We start from the raw sequence: 21646 nt of genomic DNA, 5'->3' as shown, positions 1-21646 counted from the left end.
GTATCTCTCCCTCTGTAGGTAACACAGCCCTGACGTACGGTCTCTCCCTCTGTAGGTAACACAGCCCTGACGTATGGTATCTCTCTGTAGGTAACACAGCCCTGACGTACGGTCTCTCTCCCTCTGTAGGTAACACAGCCCTGACGTACGGTATCTCTCTGTAGGTAACACAGCCCTGACGTACGGTCTCTCTCCCTCTGTAGGTAACACAGCCCTGACGTACGGTCTCTCCCTCTGTAGGTAACACAGCCCTGACGTACGGTATCTCTCTCTCTGTAGGTAACACAGCCCTGACGTACGGTATCTCTCCCTCTGTAGGTAACACAGCCCTGACGTACGGTATCTCTGTAGGTAACACAGCCCTGACGTACGGTATCTCTGTAGGTAACACAGCCCTGACGTACGGTATCTCTCCCTCTGTAGGTAACACAGCCCTGACGTACGGTATCTCTCCCTCTGTAGGTAACACAGCCCTGACGTACGGTCTCTCTCTCTCTGTAGGTAAAACAGCCCTGACGTACGGTATCTCTCCCTCTGTAGGTAACACAGCCCTGACGTACGGTATCTCTCCCTCTGTAGGTAACACAGCCCTGACGTACGGTATCTCTCCCTCTGTAGGTAACACAGCCCTGACGTACGGTCTCTCTCTGTAGGTAACACAGCCCTGACGTACGGTATCTCTCCCTCTGTAGGTAACACAGCCCTGACGTACGGTATCTCTCCCTCTGTAGGTAACACAGCCCTGACGTACGGTATCTCTCCCTCTGTAGGTAACACAGCCCTGACGTACGGTATCTCTCCCTCTGTAGGTAACACAGCCCTGACGTACGGTATCTCTCCCTCTGTAGGTAACACAGCCCTGACGTACGGTATCTCTCCCTCTGTAGGTAACACAGCCCTGACGTACGGTCTCTCCCTCTGTAGGTAACACAGCCCTGACGTACGGTCTCTCCCTCTGTAGGTAACACAGCCCTGACGTACGGTATCTCTCTGTAGGTAACACAGCCCTGACGTACGGTATCTCTCCCTCTGTAGGTAACACAGCCCTGACGTACGGTATCTCTCTCTCTCTGTAGGTAACACAGCCCTGACGTACGGTATCTCTCCCTCTGTAGGTAACACAGCCCTGACGTACGGTCTCTCCCTCTGTAGGTAACACAGCCCTGACGTATGGTATCTCTCTGTAGGTAACACAGCCCTGACGTACGGTCTCTCCCTCTGTAGGTAACACAGCCCTGACGTACGGTATCTCTCTGTAGGTAACACAGCCCTGACGTACGGTCTCTCCCTCTGTAGGTAACACAGCCCTGACGTACGGTATCTCTCTCTCTGTAGGTAACACAGCCCTGACGTACGGTCTCTCTCCCTCTGTAGGTAACACAGCCCTGACGTACGGTATCTCTCCCTCTGTAGGTAACACAGCCCTGACGTACGGTATCTCTCCCTCTGTAGGTAACACAGCCCTGACGTACGGTATCTCTCCCTCTGTAGGTAACACAGCCCTGACGTACGGTATCTCCCTCTGTAGGTAACACAGCCCTGACGTACGGTATCTCTCTCTGTAGGTAACACAGCCCTGACGTACGGTCTCTCCCTCTGTAGGTAACACAGCCCTGACGTACGGTCTCTCCCTCTGTAGGTAACAGAGCCCTGACGTACGGTATCTCTCTCTCTGTAGGTAACAGCCCTGGCGTATGGTCTCTCTCTCTCTGTAGGTAACACAGCCCTGGCGTACGGTCTCTCTGTAGGTAACACAGCCCTGACGTACGGTCTCTCCCTCTGTAGGTAACAGAGCCCTGACGTTCGGTCTCTCTCTCTCTGTAGGTAACACAGCCCTGACGTACGGTCTCTCTCTCTCTGTAGGTAACACAGCCCTGACGTACGGTATCTCTCCCTCGGTATAACACTCGGTATCTCCTCTGTAGGTAACACAGCCCTGACGTACGGTCTCTCCCTCTGTAGGTAACACAGCCCTGACGTACGGTCTCTCTCCCTCTGTAGGTAACACAGCCCTGACGTACGGTCTCTCTCCTCTGTAGGTAACACAGCCCTGACGTACGGTATCTCTCCTCTGTAGGTAAAACAGCCCTGACGTACGGTATCTCTCTGTAGGTAACACAGCCCTGACGTACGGTCTCTCTCTCTCTGTAGGTAACACAGCCCTGACGTACGGTATCTCTCCCTCTGTAGGTAACACAGCCCTGACGTACGGTATCTCTCCCTCTGTAGGTAAAACAGCCCTGACGTACGGTATCTCTCCCTCTGTAGGTAACACAGCCCTGACGTACGGTATCTCTCCCTCTGTAGGTAAAACAGCCCTGACGTACGGTCTCTCCCTCTGTAGGTAACACAGCCCTGACGTACGGTCTCTCTCCCTCTGTAGGTAACACAGCCCTGACGTACGGTATCTCTCCCTCTGTAGGTAACACAGCCCTGACGTACGGTATCTCTCCCTCTGTAGGTAACACAGCCCTGACGTACGGTCTCTCTCTCTCTGTAGGTAAAACAGCCCTGACGTACGGTATCTCTCCCTCTGTAGGTAACACAGCCCTGACGTACGGTCTCTCTCTCTCTGTAGGTAAAACAGCCCTGACGTACGGTATCTCTCCCTCTGTAGGTAACACAGCCCTGACGTACGGTATCTCTCCCTCTGTAGGTAACACAGCCCTGACGTACGGTATCTCTCCCTCTGTAGGTAACACAGCCCTGACGTACGGTATCTCTCCCTCTGTAGGTAACACAGCCCTGACGTACGGTATCTCTCTCCTCTGTAGGTAACACAGCCCTGACGTACGGTATCTCTCCCTCTGTAGGTAACACAGCCCTGACGTACGGTATCTCTCTGTAGGTAACACAGCCCTGACGTACGGTCTCTCTCTCTCTGTAGGTAAAACAGCCCTGACGTACGGTATCTCTCCCTCTGTAGGTAACACAGCCCTGACGTACGGTCTCCCTCTCTCTGTAGGTAAAACAGCCCTGACGTACGGTATCTCTCCCTCTGTAGGTAACACAGCCCTGACGTACGGTATCTCTCCCTCTGAAGTTAACACAGCCCTGGCGTACGGTCTCTCTCTCTCTCTGTAGGTAACACAGCCCTGACGTACGGTCTCTCCCTCTGTAGGTAACAGAGCCCTGACGTACGGTATCTCTCTCTCTGTAGGTAACACAGCCCTGACGTACGGTATCTCTCCCTCTGTAGGTAACACAGCCCTGACGTACGGTATCTCTCCCTCTGTAGGTAACACAGCCCTGACGTACGGTCTCTCCCTCTGTAGGTAACACAGCCCTGACGTACGTTCTCTCCCTCTGTAGGTAACACAGCCCTGACGTACGGTATCTCTCTCTCTGTAGGTAACACAGCCCTGACGTACGGTATCTCTCCCTCTGTAGGTAACACAGCCCTGACGTACGGTATCTCTGTAGGTAACACAGCCCTGACGTACGGTATCTCTCCCTCTGTAGGTAACACAGCCCTGACGTACGGTATCTCTCCCTCTGTAGGTAACACAGCCCTGACGTACGGTATCTCTCCCTCTGTAGGTAACACAGCCCTGACGTACGGTATCTCTCCCTCTGTAGGTAACACAGCCCTGACGTACGGTCTCTCCCTCTGTAGGTAACACAGCCCTGACGTACGGTATCTCTCTGTAGGTAACACAGCCCTGACGTACGGTATCTCATCCCCTCTGTAGGTAACACAGCCCTGACGTATGGTATCTCTCCCTCTGTAGGTAACACAGCCCTGACGTACGGTCTCTCCCTCTGTAGGTAACACAGCCCTGACGTACGGTATCTCTCCCTCTGTAGGTAACACAGCCCTGACGTACGGTCTCTCTCTCTCTGTAGGTAAAACAGCCCTGACGTACGGTATCTCTCCCTCTGTAGGTAAAACAGCCCTGACGTACGGTCTCTCTCCCTCTGTAGGTAACACAGCCCTGACGTACGGTATCTCTCTCTCAGTAGGTAACACAGCCCTGACGTACGGTCTCTCTCCCTCTGTAGGTAACACAGCCCTGACGTATGGTATCTCTCTGTAGGTAACACAGCCCTGACGTACGGTATCTCTCCCTCTGTAGGTAACACAGCCCTGACGTACGGTATCTCTCCCTCTGTAGGTAACACAGCCCTGACGTACGGTCTCTCCCTCTGTAGGTAACACAGCCCTGACGTACGGTTTCTCCTCTGTAGGTAACACAGCCCTGACGTACGGTATCTCTCTCTCTGTAGGTAACACAGCCCTGACGACGGTATCTCTCCCTCTGTAGGTAACACAGCCCTGACACGGTATCTCTCCCTCTGTAGGTAACACAGCCCTGACGCTTACGGTATCTCTGTAGGTAACACAGCCCTGACGTACGGTATCTCTCCCTCTGTAGGTAACACAGCCCTGACGTACGGTCTCTCTCTCTCTGTAGGTAAAACAGCCCTGACGTACGGTATCTCTCTCTCTGTAGGTAACACAGCCCTGACGTACGGTATCTCTCCCTCTGTAGGTAACACAGCCCTGACGTACGGTATCTCTGTAGGTAACACAGCCCTGACGTACGGTATCTCTCCCTCTGTAGGTAACACAGCCCTGACGTACGGTATCTCTCCCTCTGTAGGTAACACAGCCCTGACGTATGCGTGTGCTGGGGGGTTCGTAGATGTGGTGAAGGTTCTCCTAAAGGAGGGGGCCAACATCGAGGACCACAACGAGAACGGACACACCCCTCTAATGGAGGGGGCGAGCGCGGGCCACGTGGAGGTGGCCAGGGTTCTGCTGGAGTACGGCGCCGGGATCAACACACACTCCAATGAGTTCAAGGAGAGCGCCCTCACACTCGCCTGCTACAAAGGTCTTCTTCACTTGTTGTCCACGTATTCAAGTGTTACCTTGTTTTTAAAAAAATGTTTTCTGCCCCCCCCACCCCCCCAAAAAAAGCATCTTTCAGAGTCTGACAACAAAAGGTCAATTTCTATGAAACGGTTTCCCTTCTTCAGGTCATCTGGACATGGTGAGGTTTCTGCTGGAGGCTGGAGCGGATCAGGAGCACAAGACGGATGAGATGCACACGGCCCTGATGGAAGCCTGCATGGTGAGCATATGACCCAACACACAACCTCTCTCTCTCCCTGCATGGTGAGCATATGACCCAACACACAACCTCTCTCTCTCCCTGCATGGTGAGCATCTGACCCAACACACCTCTCTCTCTCCCTGCATGGTGAGCATATGACCCAACACACAACCCCTCTCTCTCCTTGCATGGTGAGCATCTGACCCAACACACAACCTCTCTCTCTCCCTGCATGGTGAGCATATGACCCAACACACAACCCCTCTCTCTCCCTGCATGGTGAGCATATGACCCAACACACAACCCCTCTCTCTCCCTGCATGGTGAGCATATGACCCAACACACCTCTCTCTCTCCCTGCATGGTGAGCATATGACCCAACACACAACCCCTCTCTCTCCTTGCATGGTGAGCATCTGACCCAACACACAACCTCTCTCTCTCCCTGCATGGTGAGCATATGACCCAACACACAACCTCTCTCTCCCTGCATGGTGAGCATATGACCCAACACACAACCTCTCTCTCTCCCTGCATGGTGAGCATATGACCCAACACACAACCTCTCTCTCCTCTCTCTCCCTGCATGGTGAGCATATGACCCAACACACCTCTCTCTCTCCCTGCATGGTGAGCATATGACCCAACACACAACCTCTCTCTCCCTGCATGGTGAGCATCTGACCCAACACACAACCTCTCTCTCCTCTCTCTCCCTGCATGGTGAGCATATGACCCAACACACAACCTCTCTCTCCTCTCTCTCCCTGCATGGTGAGCATATGACCCAACACACAACCTCTCTCTCCTCTCTCTCCCTGCATGGTGAGCATCTGACCCAACACACAACCTCTCTCTCCTCTCTCTCCCTGCATGGTGAGCATATGACCCAACACACAACCCCTCTCTCTCCCTGCATGGTGAGCATATGACCCAACACACAACCCCTCTCTCTCCCTGCATGGTGAGCATATGACCCAACACACAACCTCTCTCTCTCCCTGCATGGTGAGCATATGACCCAACACACAACCCCTCTCTCCCTGCATGGTGAGCATATGACCCAACACACAACCTCTCTCTCCCTGCATGGTGAGCATATGACCCAACACACAACCCCTCTCTCCTCTCTCCCTGCATGGTGAGCATATGACCCAACACACAACCCCTCTCTCCTCTCTCTCCCTGCATGGTGAGCATATGACCCAACACACAACCCCTCTCTCCTCTCTCCCTGCATGGTGAGCATATGACCCAACACACAACCCCTCTCTCCTCTCTCTCCCTGCATGGTGAGCATATGACCCAACACACAACCCCTCTCTCCTCTCTCTCCCTGCATGGTGAACATATGACCCAACACACAGCCCCTCTCTCCAGTGTTAGAATCTCTCTCTCTCCAGTATTAGAATATCTCTCTCTCTCTCTCTCCAGTGTTAGAATATCTCTCTCTCTCTCTCTCTCCAGTGTTAGAATATCTCTCTCTCTCTCCAGTGTTAGAATATCTCTCTCTCTCTCCAGTGTTAGAATATCTCTCTCTCTCTCTCTAGTGTTAGAATATCTCTCTCTCTCTCTCCAGTGTTAGAATATCTCTCTCTCTCTCTCTCTCTCTCCAGTGTTAGAATATCTCTCTCTCTCTCTCTCTCTCTCTCTCTCTCTCTCTCTCTCCAGTGTTAGAATATCTCTCTCTCTCTCTCTCTCTCTCTCCAGTGTTAGAATATCTCTCTCTCTCTCTCTCTCTCTCTCTCTCTCTCCAGTGTTAGAATATCTCTCTCTCTCTCTCTCTCTCTCTCCAGTGTTAGAATATCTCTCTCTCTCTCTCTCTCCAGTGTTAGAATATCTCTCTCTCTCTCTCTCTCTCTCCAGTGTTAGAATATCTCTCTCTCTCTCTCTCTCTCTCCAGTGTTAGAATATCTCTCTCTCTCTCTCTCTCTCTCTCTCTCTCTCTCTCTCTCTCTCCAGTGTTAGAATATCTCTCTCTCTCTCTCTCTCTCTCTCTCTCTCTCTCCAGTGTTAGAATATCTCTCTCTCTCTCTCTCTCCAGTGTTAGAATCTCTCTCCAGTGTTAGAATCTCTCTCCAGTGTTAGAATGTGTGTGTAACCCTGTGTCATAACCCACTCAGGTGCTTATGTTGTCCCTGTGTGTGTGTGCTTCCTGTCCCAGGATGGGCATGTGGAGGTGGCACGGCTGCTGTTGGACAGCGGGGCGCAGGTCAACATGCCAGCTGACTCCTTCGAGTCGCCCCTCACCCTGGCAGCCTGCGGCGGGCATGTGGACCTAGCAGCTCTGCTCATAGAGAGAGGGGCCAACCTAGAGGAGGTGAGTAGCAACACACAGTCCTATTGGAGTGTGTGTTTTCATGTATGTCTAGGTAAATGATGAAGGCCACAGCCCTCTGATGGATTAGTGTCCAACACAGAGCGAGGGATGGTGAATCCCAAACCACCGCCTCGCCCTTACCAATCCGCTTGAAGGGCCCTCGGTTGTCACTCTGAGGGCCACTTCCAGAGAGTGGCAAGGCGGTCATTAAACCCATCAACTTCAGGACACAGGCCTGACGTACGTCACGCACTTCAATAGTAAAAACCCCTGTCGTTTTACAAAATATCAGCCTCTAACAGTCAAACGTTTCATTTGAGAGGTATTTATTTGAACTTTTACATGTCAAGTCTCGACATCAGACAAACCAAATCACGTGTCATAGCATTTAAGCCCCCCTTTCCATTATTTTTTGTGAAATTGCACATATTTTAAAATATGGTGCCTTATGGGATTCAACTTCGCTATGACGCCGGTAGCATTGCAGGCTCAGTCAAAGTGCCTACTGGAGGGGGTCATGAGCCCCTACGCCCTGGACCGTTCTCACTCCTTCAGCTTTGGGACAGAGGTGCGCGTGAACTCTGAAATGGAGGGGGAAGGGGGTGTTTTGGGATACAGCCGCTGAGTAACAGTATGTTTTAATATGTCCAGGTGAATGATGAAGGTTACACCCCTGTGATGGAGGCAGCCAGAGAAGGTCATGAAGAGATGGTGGCCCTGCTACTGGCTCAGGGTAATCAACTGGCAGATAGATGGATACCTGCACACTGTTCAAGTTGCATATATACATATATATATGTTATTGTGTGTAATGAAGTGCTTTGTCAGGCCTGTTGGGGAGAGTCTCACTCCTAATATAGACCCTAACCTCTCCTCCCTCCAGGTGCGAACATCAACGCCCAGACAGAGGAGACCCAGGAAACAGCCCTGACGCTGTCCTGCTGTGGAGGGTTCCTGGAGGTGGCCGACTTCCTCATCAAGGCCGGGGCCGACATCGAGCTGGGCTGCTCCACGCCTCTCATGGAGGCTGCACAGGAGGGACACCTGGAGCTGGTCAAACACCTCCTGACTGCAGGTACACACACACACACACACACACACACCTGGAACTGGTCAAACACCTCCTGACTGCAGGTACACGCACACACACCTGGAGCTGGTCAAACACCTCCTGACTGCAGGTACACACACACACACCTGGAGCTGGTCAAATACCCGACTGCAGGTACACACACACACACACACACACACACCTGGAGCTGGTCAAACACCTGACTGCAGGTACACACACACACACACCTGGAGCTGGTCAAACACCTGACTGCAGGTACACACACACACCTGGAGCTGGTCAAACACCTGACTGCAGGTACACACACACACACCTGGAGCTGGTCAAACACCTGACTGCAGGTGAGATGGGGAATCATATTGAAGATAGTTAGTTTGATCTTTAGTATTTTTGTAGGGAACTTATGTGAGACTCCAGGACTTAGCCTGGTAACTAGATGGATATTGAAGGTAAAGTTGACAACCTCTGCCTTTTAACCTGTTGCGACGAGCCATCCCGGATCCGGGATCGTGAATACAGCCTCAAGCTCATTACCATAACGCAACGTTAACTATTCATGAAAATCGCAAATGAAATGAAATCAATATGCTAGCTCTCAAGCTTAGATTTTTGTTAACAACACTGTCATCTCAGATTTTCAAAATATGCTTCTCAACCATTGCAAAACAAGCATTTGTGTAACACTATTGATAGCTAGCGTAGCATTTAGCGTAGCATTTAGCGTTAGCATTCAGCAAGCAACATTTTCACAAAAACCAGAAAAACATTCAAATAAAATCATTTACCTTTGAAGAACTTTAGATGTTTTCAATGAGGAGACTCTCAGTTAGATAGCAAATGTTCAGTTTTTACGAAAATATTATTTGTTTAGGACAAATCGCTCTGTTTTCTGCGTCACGTTTAGCTACGAAAGAAACCTGTATCCAGGATTGTGTAAATCTATCCGCAAGCTCATTAGCATAACGCAACATTAACTATTCATGAAAATCGCAAATGAAATGAAATAAATCTATTTGCTCTCAAGCTTAGCCTTTTGTTAACAACACTGTCATCTCAGATTTTCTAAAATATGCTTCTCAACCATTGCAAAACAAACATTTGTGTAACACTATTGATAGCCTAGCATAGTATTATGCCTGACATTCAGCAAGCAACATTTTCACAAAAACCAGAAAAACATTCAAATAAAATCATTTACCTTTGAAGAACTTCAGATGTTTTCAATGAGGAGACTTAGATTAGATTGCAAATGTTCAGTTTTTACAAAAATATTATTTGTGTTGACAAATCGCTCCGTTTTCTCCATCACGTTTGGGTAAGAAAAAATCAAAAATAAATAAATAATTAAGTCATTAAAACGCTGACTTTTTTCCAAATTAACTCCATAATATCGACAGAAACATGGCAAACAATGTTTAGAATCAATCCTCAAGGTGTTTTTCACATATCTATCGATGATAAATCCTTCGTGGCAGTTGACTTTCTCTTCTGAAGAAATGGAACGCACATGGACCTAGAGATTACGCAATAATTTCGACACAGGACACCGGGCGGACCCCTGGTAAATGTAGTCTCTCATGGTCAATCTTCCAATGATATGCCTACAAATACGTCACAATGCTGCAGGCATCTTGGAGGAATGGCAGAGAGCTCAGGTTCATTCATGGCACATTCACAGCCATATAAGGAGACGATGGGAAACAGAGCCTCAAATTCTGCTCATTTCTTATTTGAGATTTCATCTTGGTTTCGCCTGTAGCATGAGTTCTGTGGCACTCACAGATAATATATTTGCAGTTTTGAAAACGTCAGAGTTTTCTTTCCAAAGCTGCCAATTATATGCATAGTCGCATCTTTTCGTGACAAAATATTGCGCTTAAAACGGGCACGTTTTTTAATCCAATAATGACATAGCGCCCCCATAGGTTGAAGAGGTTAACAGGGCTTGTTAGTTTTTCTTTTGGCTCACCTCTGAACTCTCTCTGTAGGGGCGAATGTGCACGCTACCACGGCGACGGGAGACACAGCGCTGACGTACGCGTGTGAGAACGGACACACTGACGTGGCCGACATTCTACTGCAGACTGGAGCCGATCTGGTATGCCTGTTCTCTTTCATTCTTTCCTTATTTCCTTCTCTTCTTTCCTTATGTCATTCTCTTCTTTCCTTCTCTTCTTTCCTTCTTTCCTTATGTCCTTCTCTTCTTTCCTTATGTCCTTTCCTTCCTTCCTTATGTCCTTCCGTCTTTCCTTATGTCCTCTTCTTTCAGTCTTTCCTTCTCTCCTTCTCTTCTATCATTATGTCCTTTCCTTCTTTCCTTATATCCTTGTCCTTATTTTCTTTCCTTTCTTTCCGTCCTTCCGCCCATGTCCTCTCCTAAAATCCACGTCCTGTTTGTCTGTTTTCCAGGAGCATGAGTCTGAGGGGGGGAGAACACCCCTGATGAAGGCAGCCAGAGCAGGACACCTCTGCACTGTGCAGTTCCTCATCAGCAAGGGTGGGTTAGGTTAGACAGTTTTTTTAAACCACTACAATGCCCTTTAAAACTAAGTCCTACTATGGCAGACACTGGAAGGAGAAGTTGAAGTGACAAAGTGAGTGCTTTGCATTTCGCCCCTGTCCAGTCGTGAAATCCATAGATTAGGGCCTAATGAATTTATTCCAATCAACTTATTTCCCTCTATAAAATTTAACTCTGTAATATTGTTGCGGTTCAGATGTGACTTCCTGTGTTTTGTGTCCAGGTGCTAATGTGAACAGAGCGACAGCTAACAAGGACCACACGGTGGTGTCTCTGGCCTGCGCTGGAGGACACCTGGCTGTGGTAGAGCTGCTGCTGGCACATGGAGCTGACCCCACACACAGACTGAAGGTAGAATATACACACACACACAGACAGACTGAAGGTAGAACACACACACACACAGACAGACTGAAGGTAGAACACACACACACACAGACACAGACTGAAGGTAGAACACACACACACACACAGTCTGAAGTTAGAACACACACACACACACACAGACTGAAGATAGAACACACACACACACACACACAGACTGAAGATAGAACACACACACACACACACACACAGACTGAAGGTAGACACACACACACACACACACACAGACTGAAGGTAGAACACACACACACACAGACTGAAGGTAGAACACACACACACACACACACAGACTGAAGGTAGAACACACACACACACAGACTGAAGGTAGAACACACACACACACAGACTGAAGGTAGAACACACACACACACACAGACTGAGGGTAGAACACACACACACACACACACAGACTGAGGGTAGAACACGCACACACGCACACACTGAGGGTAGAACACACACACACAGACTGACTGAAGGTAGAACACACACACACACACACAGACTGAAGGTAGAACACACACACACACAGACTGAAGGTAGAACACACACACACGCACAGACTGAAGGTAGAACACGCACACACGCACAGACTGAAGGTAGAACACGCACGCACACAGACTGAAGGTAGAGCACGCACACAGACTGAAGGTAGAACACACACACAGACAGACTGAAGGTAGAACACGCACGCACACAGACTGAAGGTAGAACACACACACAGACAGACTGAAGGTAGAACACACACACACACAGACTGAAGGTAGAACACACACACACACACAGACTGAAGGTAGAACACACACACACACACAGACTGAAGGTAGAACACGCACACACGCACGCACAGACTGAAGGTAGAACACGCACACACGCACGCACAGACTGAAGGTAGAACACGCACACACGCACGCACAGACTGAAGGTAGAACACGCACACACGCACGCACAGACTGAAGGTAGAACACGCACACACGCACGCACAGACTGAAGGTAGAACACGCACACACGCACGCACAGACTGAAGGTAGAACACGCACGCACGCACAGACTGAAGGTAGAACACGCACGCACAGACTGAAGGTAGAACACGCACGCACGCACAGACTGAAGGTAGAACACGCACGCACGCACAGACTGAAGGTAGAACACGCACGCACGCACAGACTGAAGGTAGAACACGCACGCACGCACAGACTGAAGGTAGAACACGCACGCAGGCACAGACTGAAGGTAGAACACGCACGCGCACAGACACACACAGAGACTGAAGGTAGAACACGCGCACGCACGCACAGACTGAAGGTAGAACACGCGCACGCACGCACAGACTGAAGGTAGAACACGCACAGACTGAAGGTAGAACACGCACAGACTGAAGGTAGAACACGCACAGACTGAAGGTAGAACACGCACAGACTGAAGGTAGAACACGCACAGACTGAAGGTAGAACACGCACAGACTGAAGGTAGAACACGCACAGACTGAAGGTAGAACACGCACAGACTGAAGGTAGAACACGCACAGACTGAAGGTAGAACACGCACAGACTGAAGGTAGAACACGCACAGACACACACACACACACACACACACACACACAGACTGAAGGTAGAACACACACACACACACACACACACACACACACAGACTGAAGGTAGAACACACACACACACACACACACACACACACACACACACAGACTGAAGGTAGAACACACACACACACACAGACTGAAGGTAGAACACACACACACACACGCACAGACTGAAGGTAGAACACACACACACACGCACAGACTGAAGTAGAACACGCGCGCACACACGCACACACACAGAGACTGAAGGTAGAACACGCACACACACACACACACACACACACACACACACAGACTGAAGGTAGAACAACACACGCGCACACACACACACACACACACACACACACACAGACTGAAGGTAGAACACGCGCACACACACACACAGACTGAAGGTAGAACACGCGCACACACACACACACACACACACACACACACACACACAGACTGAAGGTAGAACACACACACACACACACACAGACTGAAGGTAGAACACACACACACACACACACAGACTGAAGGTAGAACACACACACACACACACAGACTGAAGGTAGAACACACACACACACACACAGACTGAAGGTAGAACACACGCACACACACACAGACTGAAGGTAGAACACGCGCACACACACACACACACACACACACAGACTGAAGGTAGAACACACACGCACGCACAGACTGAAGGTAGAACACGGGCACACAGGCAGGCTCTAGGTAAAACACATCAAAATCACGAGGAAGCTGTTTAACTCAGCCATGATGCCTCATGCAGACTTACTCACTTCCTGTTTCTCCTCCAATAGGACGGCTCGACGATGCTGATTGAAGCTGCGAAGGGCGGCCACACCAACGTGGTGTCCTACCTGCTAGACTTCCCTAACAACATCTTGTCTGTCCACGCTCCCGACCTCTGCCAACTCACACCCCCCTCACAAGACCCCTCTCAGGTTAGACATTTTTTATGAAATTGTTTTACCCAATTGAAACAGGAAATGGCCAGCATGGACATTGTCTTTAACTAGTTGTTTTACGACCACTAATCTATCCTCAGGTTCCTCGTGTCCCATTCCAGGCCCTGGCCATGGTGGTTCCCCCCCAGGAGCCAGACAGAACCCCCTCCAACATCACCACGTCTCCACCACCCGTCTCCAGCAAAGGTGAAATTGGCTTGGCCTGTTATGAACGGGGCCTGTTACAGTGGAGCAAAAAAGTATTTAGTCAGCCACCAATTGTGCAAGTTCTCCCACTTAAAAAGATGAGAGAGGCTTGTAATTTTCATCATATGTACACTTCAACTATGACAGACAAAATGAGGAAAAAATATCCAGAAAATCACATTGTAGGATTTTTTATGAATTTATTAGCAAATAATGGTGGAAAATAAGTATTTGGTCAATAACAAAAGTTTATCTCAATACTTTGTTATATACCCTTTGTTGGCAATGACAGAGGTCAAATGTTTTCTGTAAGTCTTCACTAGGTTTTCATATATCGGCTTTGTTGTAATGTGACCTAATCCTGCAAAACATCCCTCGTTCCCTCCATCCTCTTCATCCCTCTTCTTCCTCCATCCCTCCTCTCCAGGTTCGTCCAAGCAGAGACAGGCTGCCCTCCCTCCCAGCCCTTCCAGTCCAGGGGGGGTGCGTCCCGGCCCTGGTCCCGGGGATGCAGAGGCCTTGCCCCCCTTCCACCTGTGCCAGCCCCTGGAGTGTATCGTGGAGGAGACAGAGGGGAAGCTTAATGAGCTGGGCCAGAGGATCTCAGCCATAGAGAAGGCCCAGCTGCAGTCTCTGGAACTCATCCAGGGAGAGCCGCTCACCAAAGACAAGATCGAAGAGCTGAAGAAGAGCCGGGAGGAGCAGGTGAGAGCAGACAGAGAGGATCATTCATAGTTATTTGGACCACAGAGATCCTTTTGAATTACTTTCCCAAACTCGGTCCTGGGGATCCCAAGGGGTTTTTCCTCCAGCACTACACAGCTGATTCAAATAATCAAATCTTGATGACTTCATTATCCTTGGAGTCCCCAGGACCGAGTTTGGGGACCACTGTCATAGACCCTCAAGTATAGGGCACACAACGGAAACTTTTAGCTTTTTGCAACACAAAGCGAAAATGTGCGTTTCTAATTCCAGGTAGTCCCATCCTGTTTCATTTATTTAGTTTTGGTGCCTAATGAGCAGGGGTCAGATAGATCGATAAGCTCCACCCATCTAGTCTTTCAACGAATGGATGTGAGGTCTGACCATAGAACTATGGGTCTGATTTCTCCCCCCCGTGGCGACTTGTCTTTCAGGTCCAGAAGAAGAAGAATATCCTGAAGGAGCTGCAGAAGGTGGAGCGCCAGCTGCAGTTGAACACCCAGCAGCAGTTCACCAAAGAGTACATGGAGGCCAAGGGCCTGAAGGAGGAGCAGGAGGCAGGCCAGGGCCCGGGGCCGGGGGAAGGGGCCAACACTACCATGCCTGGGGTCCTCACAGCATCACCAGGGGTTAACGTGCGCACACAGCCCGGGTCGGATACAGGGTCTGACGAAGAGGAGAACAGAGAGGAGGAAGAAGAGGTTAGGAGTTGGTGGTGGTCTGTTTTTTTTTTCATTTTGGTCTGACTGGTAATCAGGAGTTTCTGCTTTTCTGGTGTTATCCTCCATTCATATCTAATAGAAACTGACTGATCCGTCTCCTCGTATCTAATAGAAACTGACTGATCCGCCCCCTCGCATCTAATAGAAACGGACTGATCCGTCTCCTCGTATCTAATAGAAACTGACTGATCCGCCCCCTCGTATCTAATAGAAACTGACTGATCCGCCCCCTCGTATCTAATAGAAACTGACTGATCCGTCCCCTCGCATCTAATAGAAACGGACTGATCCGTCTCCTCGTATCTAATAGAAACTGACTGATCCGTCTCCTCGTATCTAATAGAAACGGACTGATCCGCATCTAATAGAAACTGACTGATCCGCTCCCTCGCATCTAATAGAAACTGACTGATCCGTCCCTCGCATCTAATAGAAAACTGATCCGACTCCTCGATCGGACTGATCCCCTCGCATCTAATAGAAACTGACTGATCCGTCTCCTCGTATCTAATAGAAACGGACTGATCCGTCTCCTCGTATCTAATAGAAACTGACTGATCCGTCTCCTCGCATCTAATAGAAACGGACTGATCCGTCTCCTCGCATCTAATAGAAACTGACTGATCCGCTCCCTCGCATCTAATAGAAACGGACTGATCCGTCTCCTCGTATCTAATAGAAACGGACTGATCCGCCCCCTCGCATCTAATAGAAACGGACTGATCCGTCTCCTCGCATCTAATAGAAACTGACTGATCCGCCCCCTCGTATCTAATAGAAACTGACTGATCCGTCTCCTCGTATCTAATAGAAACTGACTGATCCGCCCCCTCGCATCTAATAGAAACGGACTGATCCGCCCCTGACTGCATCTAAAAGAAACTGACTGATCCGTCTCCTCGTATCTAATAGAAACTGACTGATCCGTCTCCTCGTATCTAATAGAAACTGACTGATCCGTCTCCTCGTATCTAATAGAAACGGACTGATCCGCCCCCTCGCATCTAATAGAAACGGACTGATCCGCCCCCTCGTATCTAATAGAAACTGACTGATCCGCCCCCTCGTATCTAATAGAAACTGACTGATCCGCCCCCTCGTATCTAATAGAAACTGACTGATCCGTCCCCTCGCATCTAATAGAAACGGACTGATCCGCCTCCTCGTATCTAATAGAAACTGACTGATCCGTCTCCTCGTATCTAATAGAAACTGACTGATCCGCTCCCTCGCATCTAAAAGAAACTGACTGATCCGCCCCCTCGTATCTAATAGAAACTGACTGATCCGTCCCCTCGTATCTAATAGAAACTGACTGATCCGCCCCCTCGTATCTAATAGAAACTGACTGATCCGTCCCCTCGCATCTAAAAGAAACTGACTGATCCGCTCCCTCGCATCTAATAGAAACTGACTGATCCGTCCCCTCGCATCTAAAAGAAACTGACTGATCCGCTCCCTCGCATCTAATAGAAACTGACTGATCCGTCTCCTCGTATCTAATAGAAACGGACTGATCCGCCCCCTCGCATCTAATAGAAACTGACTGATCCGCCCCCTCGCATCTAAAAGAAACTGACTGATCCGTCTCCTCGTATCTAATAGAAACTGACTGATCCGTCTCCTCGTATCTAATAGAAACGGACTGATCCGCCCCCTCGCATCTAATAGAAACGGACTGATCCGTCTCCTCGCATCTAATAGAAACTGACTGATCCGCCCCCTCGTATCTAATAGAAACTGACTGATCCGTCTCCTCGTATCTAATAGAAACTGACTGATCCGCCCCCTCGCATCTAATAGAAACGGACTGATCCGCCCCCTCGCATCTAAAAGAAACTGACTGATCCGTCTCCTCGTATCTAATAGAAACTGACTGATCCGTCTCCTCGTATCTAATAGAAACTGACTGATCCGTCTCCTCGTATCTAATAGAAACTGACTGATCCGTCCCCTCGCATCTAATAGAAACGGACTGATCCGCCTCCTCGTATCTAATAGAAACTGACTGATCCGTCTCCTCGTATCTAATAGAAACTGACTGATCCGCTCCCTCGCATCTAAAAGAAACTGACTGATCCGCCCCCTCGTATCTAATAGAAACTGACTGATCCGTCCCCTCGTATCTAATAGAAACTGACTGATCCGCCCCCTCGTATCTAATAGAAACTGACTGATCCGTCCCCTCGCATCTAAAAGAAACTGACTGATCCGTCTCCTCGTATCTAATAGAAACTGACTGATCCGCCCCCTCGCATCTAATAGAAACTGACTGATCCGCCCCCTCGCATCTAAAAGAAACTGACTGATCCGTCCCCTCGCATCTAATAGAAACGGACTGATCCGTCTCCTCGCATCTAATAGAAACTGACTTATCCGCCCCCTCGTATCTAATAGAAACTGACTGATCCGCCCCCTCGTATCTAATAGAAACTGACTGATCCGTCCCCTCGCATCTAATAGAAACGGACTGATCCGTCTCCTCGTATCTAATAGAAACTGACTGATCCGTCTCCTCGTATCTAATAGAAACTGACTGATCCGTCTCCTCGTATCTAATAGAAACTGACTGATCCGTCTCCTCGTATCTAATAGAAACTGACTGATCCGCTCCCTCGCATCTAATAGAAACGGACTGATCCGTCCCTGCTGTGTTTTATGAACTGTTTTATTTAGAAGCTTTGTTTGACTTTTAGAAGTTTACCTAATTTCTATTATAGGATGATGAGGATGATGATGATGATGATGATGAAGACGAGGTGGAAGGAGAGGAGGAAGATTACGCTAAGCTACCCCAGGTGGACACTATCCTCTACAGGGATGGACAGCAGCCGCCCTTGCCCCCCTCGCCCTCCCCCCAGCCCCTGTCCTCCCCCCACTCCCATCTCCACCCTCCTCTCCCCCTCCAGACTGCCTTCGTGCCCATCCAGCCCCTACCGGAGTACAGCCCGTGCCCAGCCGACTACCCCTGCCCTGGCACTACCAGCCCTGAGCTGCAGAGGGTACTGGTGGGCCGGCAGATGCCGGGTCAAGGTCAGGGGTTCGGACCAGGGATGGTAGGGCAGCAGGCCCCAGACGGACTCATGGTGGCTTCGCCCGCTCAGACGCTTACAGACACGCTGGATGACATCATGGCAGGTGAGTCGCTGTTCTGCCTGTTGTGGGTGGCTGCATCTCAATAGTCGTAACTCATTTCTTTACAATTCTCCTTTCCTTCAACTGCACTGGTTTGAAAGATCAGGACTGATGAACAAATTCCCCAGAAGAAAGGCCTGAAAAGTAACAAATACTAACACCCCTCTCTCTCCACCTCCCTCCGTTCTCTCCGTTCCAGCAGCGGTGGGCAGCAGAGTACCCATGTTAAACACTACGACGTCCCCCACCCCCCTATCTGACCCCCTCTCCCAGACCCCCTCCAACATGGGCTCACCCCCCTCCCCACTGCCTCTCTACCCCTCTGTGGACATCGACGCACACGTAAGTCACTCCTCACACACCCTGTGTTTATCAGTGCTCATGTAAAGCCCATTCAAGGCTGAGAGACCCACACACAGCGTTGTTGTAAGTGTCCCTCTCCTTTCAGACGGAGAGTAACCATGACACAGCGCTGACGCTGGCATGTGCTGGAGGACACGAGGAGCTGGTGTCTGTTCTCATCGCACGAGGAGCCAACATCGAGCACCGCGACAAGAAAGGTAACACACACACACACCACGTTACTGTCCGGTGTTAGGGCCTGTTTATCCACAAGGCATGTTTTCATTTCTGATTAATAAGGAATATATTTATTTATATTTACACACAAGGCAGGATTTATACAGTGCTTGACATTGTATTGGGTGTATCTGTACATCTGGTTGTGACCCTCTCCTCGTCCTCTCCCCAGGGTTCACCCCTCTGATCCTGGCTGCCACAGCGGGCCATGCAGGGGTGGTGGAGCTCCTTCTGGATAAAGGGGGCGACATAGAGGCCCAGTCAGAGAGAACCAAAGACACGCCCCTCTCCCTGGCCTGCTCAGGGGGACGACAAGAGGTACACACCACAGAGGTCTGATTGCACACCACAGAGGTCTGATTGCACACCACAGAGGTCTGATTGCACACCACAGAGGTCTGATTGCACACCACAGAGGTCTGATTGCACACCACAGAGGTCTGATTGCACACCACAGAGGTCTGATTGCACACCACAGAGGTCTGATTGCACACCACAGAGGTCTGATTGCACAGGTCCACAGAGGTCTGATTGCACACCACAGAGGTCTGATTGCACACCACAGAGGTCTGATTGCACACCACAGAGGTCTGATTGCACACCACAGAGGTCTGATTGCACACCACAGAGGTCTGATTGCACACCACAGAGGTCTGATTGCACACCACAGAGGTCTGATTGCACACCACAGAGGTCTGATTGCACACCACAGAGGTGTGTGTTTTTAATATTTCTAATAATTCTATGGTACAAGCTCACTTCCCTTCTATGAATCACCACACTGAACGACTCACCTTTCACTGACTGAAATAGCAAATTGAAAACAGTCTTTACTATGTGCCCTTACTTACAGATGACTGTCTTTTCCTCTCCTAGGTGGTGGAGTTGTTGCTGTTGCGAGGAGCCAATAAAGAGCATCGTAATGTGTCAGACTACACTCCTTTGAGCTTGGCGGCGTCTGGAGGCTACGTCAACATCATCAAGATCCTCCTCAACGCCGGCTCAGAGATCAACTCCAGGTACTGGACAGGACAGGGCGAGGCGGGACAGGACAGGGTGAGGCGGGACAGGGCGGGACAGGACAGGGCGAGGCGGGACAGGGCAGGGCGAGGCGGGACAGGGCGAGGCCACATCTTCTCTTTTAACTGATACCCTTACTTTTCCAGGTCTTCATCAAAAACATTTCTTCATCAAATACATTTCTTCATCAAACTTCCACTGGATTGTTAAAATAAGTGATGACTGTACCTTTGGTAGTGAAAGCACCTCTCCTCATGTATCTCATTCAATGATGTCTGGCTGTCTTGTGTCTCTCTCGGTCTCTCTGTCTGTTGCCCGCCTGCCTGACTTTCTGTGTGTCTGGCTCTGTCTCTAGGACGGGCAGTAAGCTGGGTATCTCTCCCCTGATGCTGGCAGCGATGAACGGTCACGTCCCTGCGGTCAAGCTGCTGCTGGACATGGGCTCCGACATCAACGCTCAGATCGAGACTAACAGGAACACGGCTCTGACTCTGGCCTGCTTCCAGGGCCGGGCTGAGGTGGTCAGTCTGCTGCTGGACCGCAAGGCCAACGTAGAGCACAGAGCCAAGGTGAGGAGACGGGACCGTTCACAGTCCATGTTATAGTAGTATATCAAGGGAGTCCAGAGCCAAGGTGAGGAGACGGGACCGTTCAGTCCATGTTATAGTAGTATATCAAGGGAGACCAGAGCCAAGGTGAGGAGACGGGACCGTTCACAGTCCATGTTATAGTAGTATATCAAGGGAGTCCAGAGCCAAGGTGAGGAGACGGGACCGTTCACAGTCCATGTTATAGTAGTATATCAAGGGAGTCCAGAGCCAAGGTGAGGAGACGGAACCGTTCAGTCCATGTTATAGTAGTATATCAAGGGAGTCCAGAGCCAAGGTGAGGAGACGGAACCGTTCACAGTCCATGTTATAGTAGTATATCAAGGAGTCTGAGACTGGACCGTTCACAGTCCATGTTATAGTAGTATATCAAGGAGACCAGAGCCAAGGTGAGGAGACGGGACCGTTCACAGTCCATGTTATAGTAGTATATCAAGGAGTCCAGAGCCAAGGTGAGGAGACGGGACCGTTCACAGTCCATGTTATAGTAGTATATCAAGGGAGTCCAGAGCCAAGGTGAGGAGACGGGACCGTTCACAGTCCATGTTATAGTAGTATATCAAGGGAGTCCAGAGCCAAGGTGAGGAGACGGGACCGTTCACAATCCATGTTATAGTAGTATATCAAGGGAGTCCAGAGCCAAGGTGAGGAGACTGGACCGTTCACAGTCCATGTTATAGTAGTATATCAAGGGAGTCCAGAGCCAAGGTGAGGAGACGGGACCGTTCAGTCCATGTTATAGTAGTATATCAAGGGAGTCCAG

General features: G+C 49.9%; 1 protein-coding gene across 1 annotated transcript in view; it reads left to right on the top strand.

Moving 5' to 3' along the window:
• The window catches only part of LOC115124621 (ankyrin repeat and KH domain-containing protein 1-like), a 90358-nt gene that overhangs the window by 51753 nt on the left and 16959 nt on the right, over positions 1 to 21646 (top strand). The window contains 18 exon segments of the mRNA XM_065019868.1: positions 4605 to 4838; positions 4984 to 5078; positions 7225 to 7380; positions 8032 to 8113; positions 8264 to 8455; positions 10441 to 10550; positions 10862 to 10949; positions 11197 to 11324; positions 13761 to 13904; positions 14009 to 14114; positions 14542 to 14819; positions 15254 to 15520; positions 18262 to 18679; positions 18879 to 19018; positions 19125 to 19236; positions 19428 to 19573; positions 20132 to 20274; positions 20631 to 20844. Of these exon segments, the coding sequence (XP_064875940.1) occupies positions 4605 to 4838; positions 4984 to 5078; positions 7225 to 7380; positions 8032 to 8113; positions 8264 to 8455; positions 10441 to 10550; positions 10862 to 10949; positions 11197 to 11324; positions 13761 to 13904; positions 14009 to 14114; positions 14542 to 14819; positions 15254 to 15520; positions 18262 to 18679; positions 18879 to 19018; positions 19125 to 19236; positions 19428 to 19573; positions 20132 to 20274; positions 20631 to 20844 (3053 nt within the window).

This window comes from Oncorhynchus nerka, linkage group LG6, assembly GCF_034236695.1.
Source record: "Oncorhynchus nerka isolate Pitt River linkage group LG6, Oner_Uvic_2.0, whole genome shotgun sequence".
Taxonomy (NCBI): Eukaryota; Metazoa; Chordata; class Actinopteri; order Salmoniformes; family Salmonidae; genus Oncorhynchus; species Oncorhynchus nerka.
Note: the sequence above shows the minus strand (reverse complement) of the source record. Positions and strands in the feature narration are given on the sequence as shown.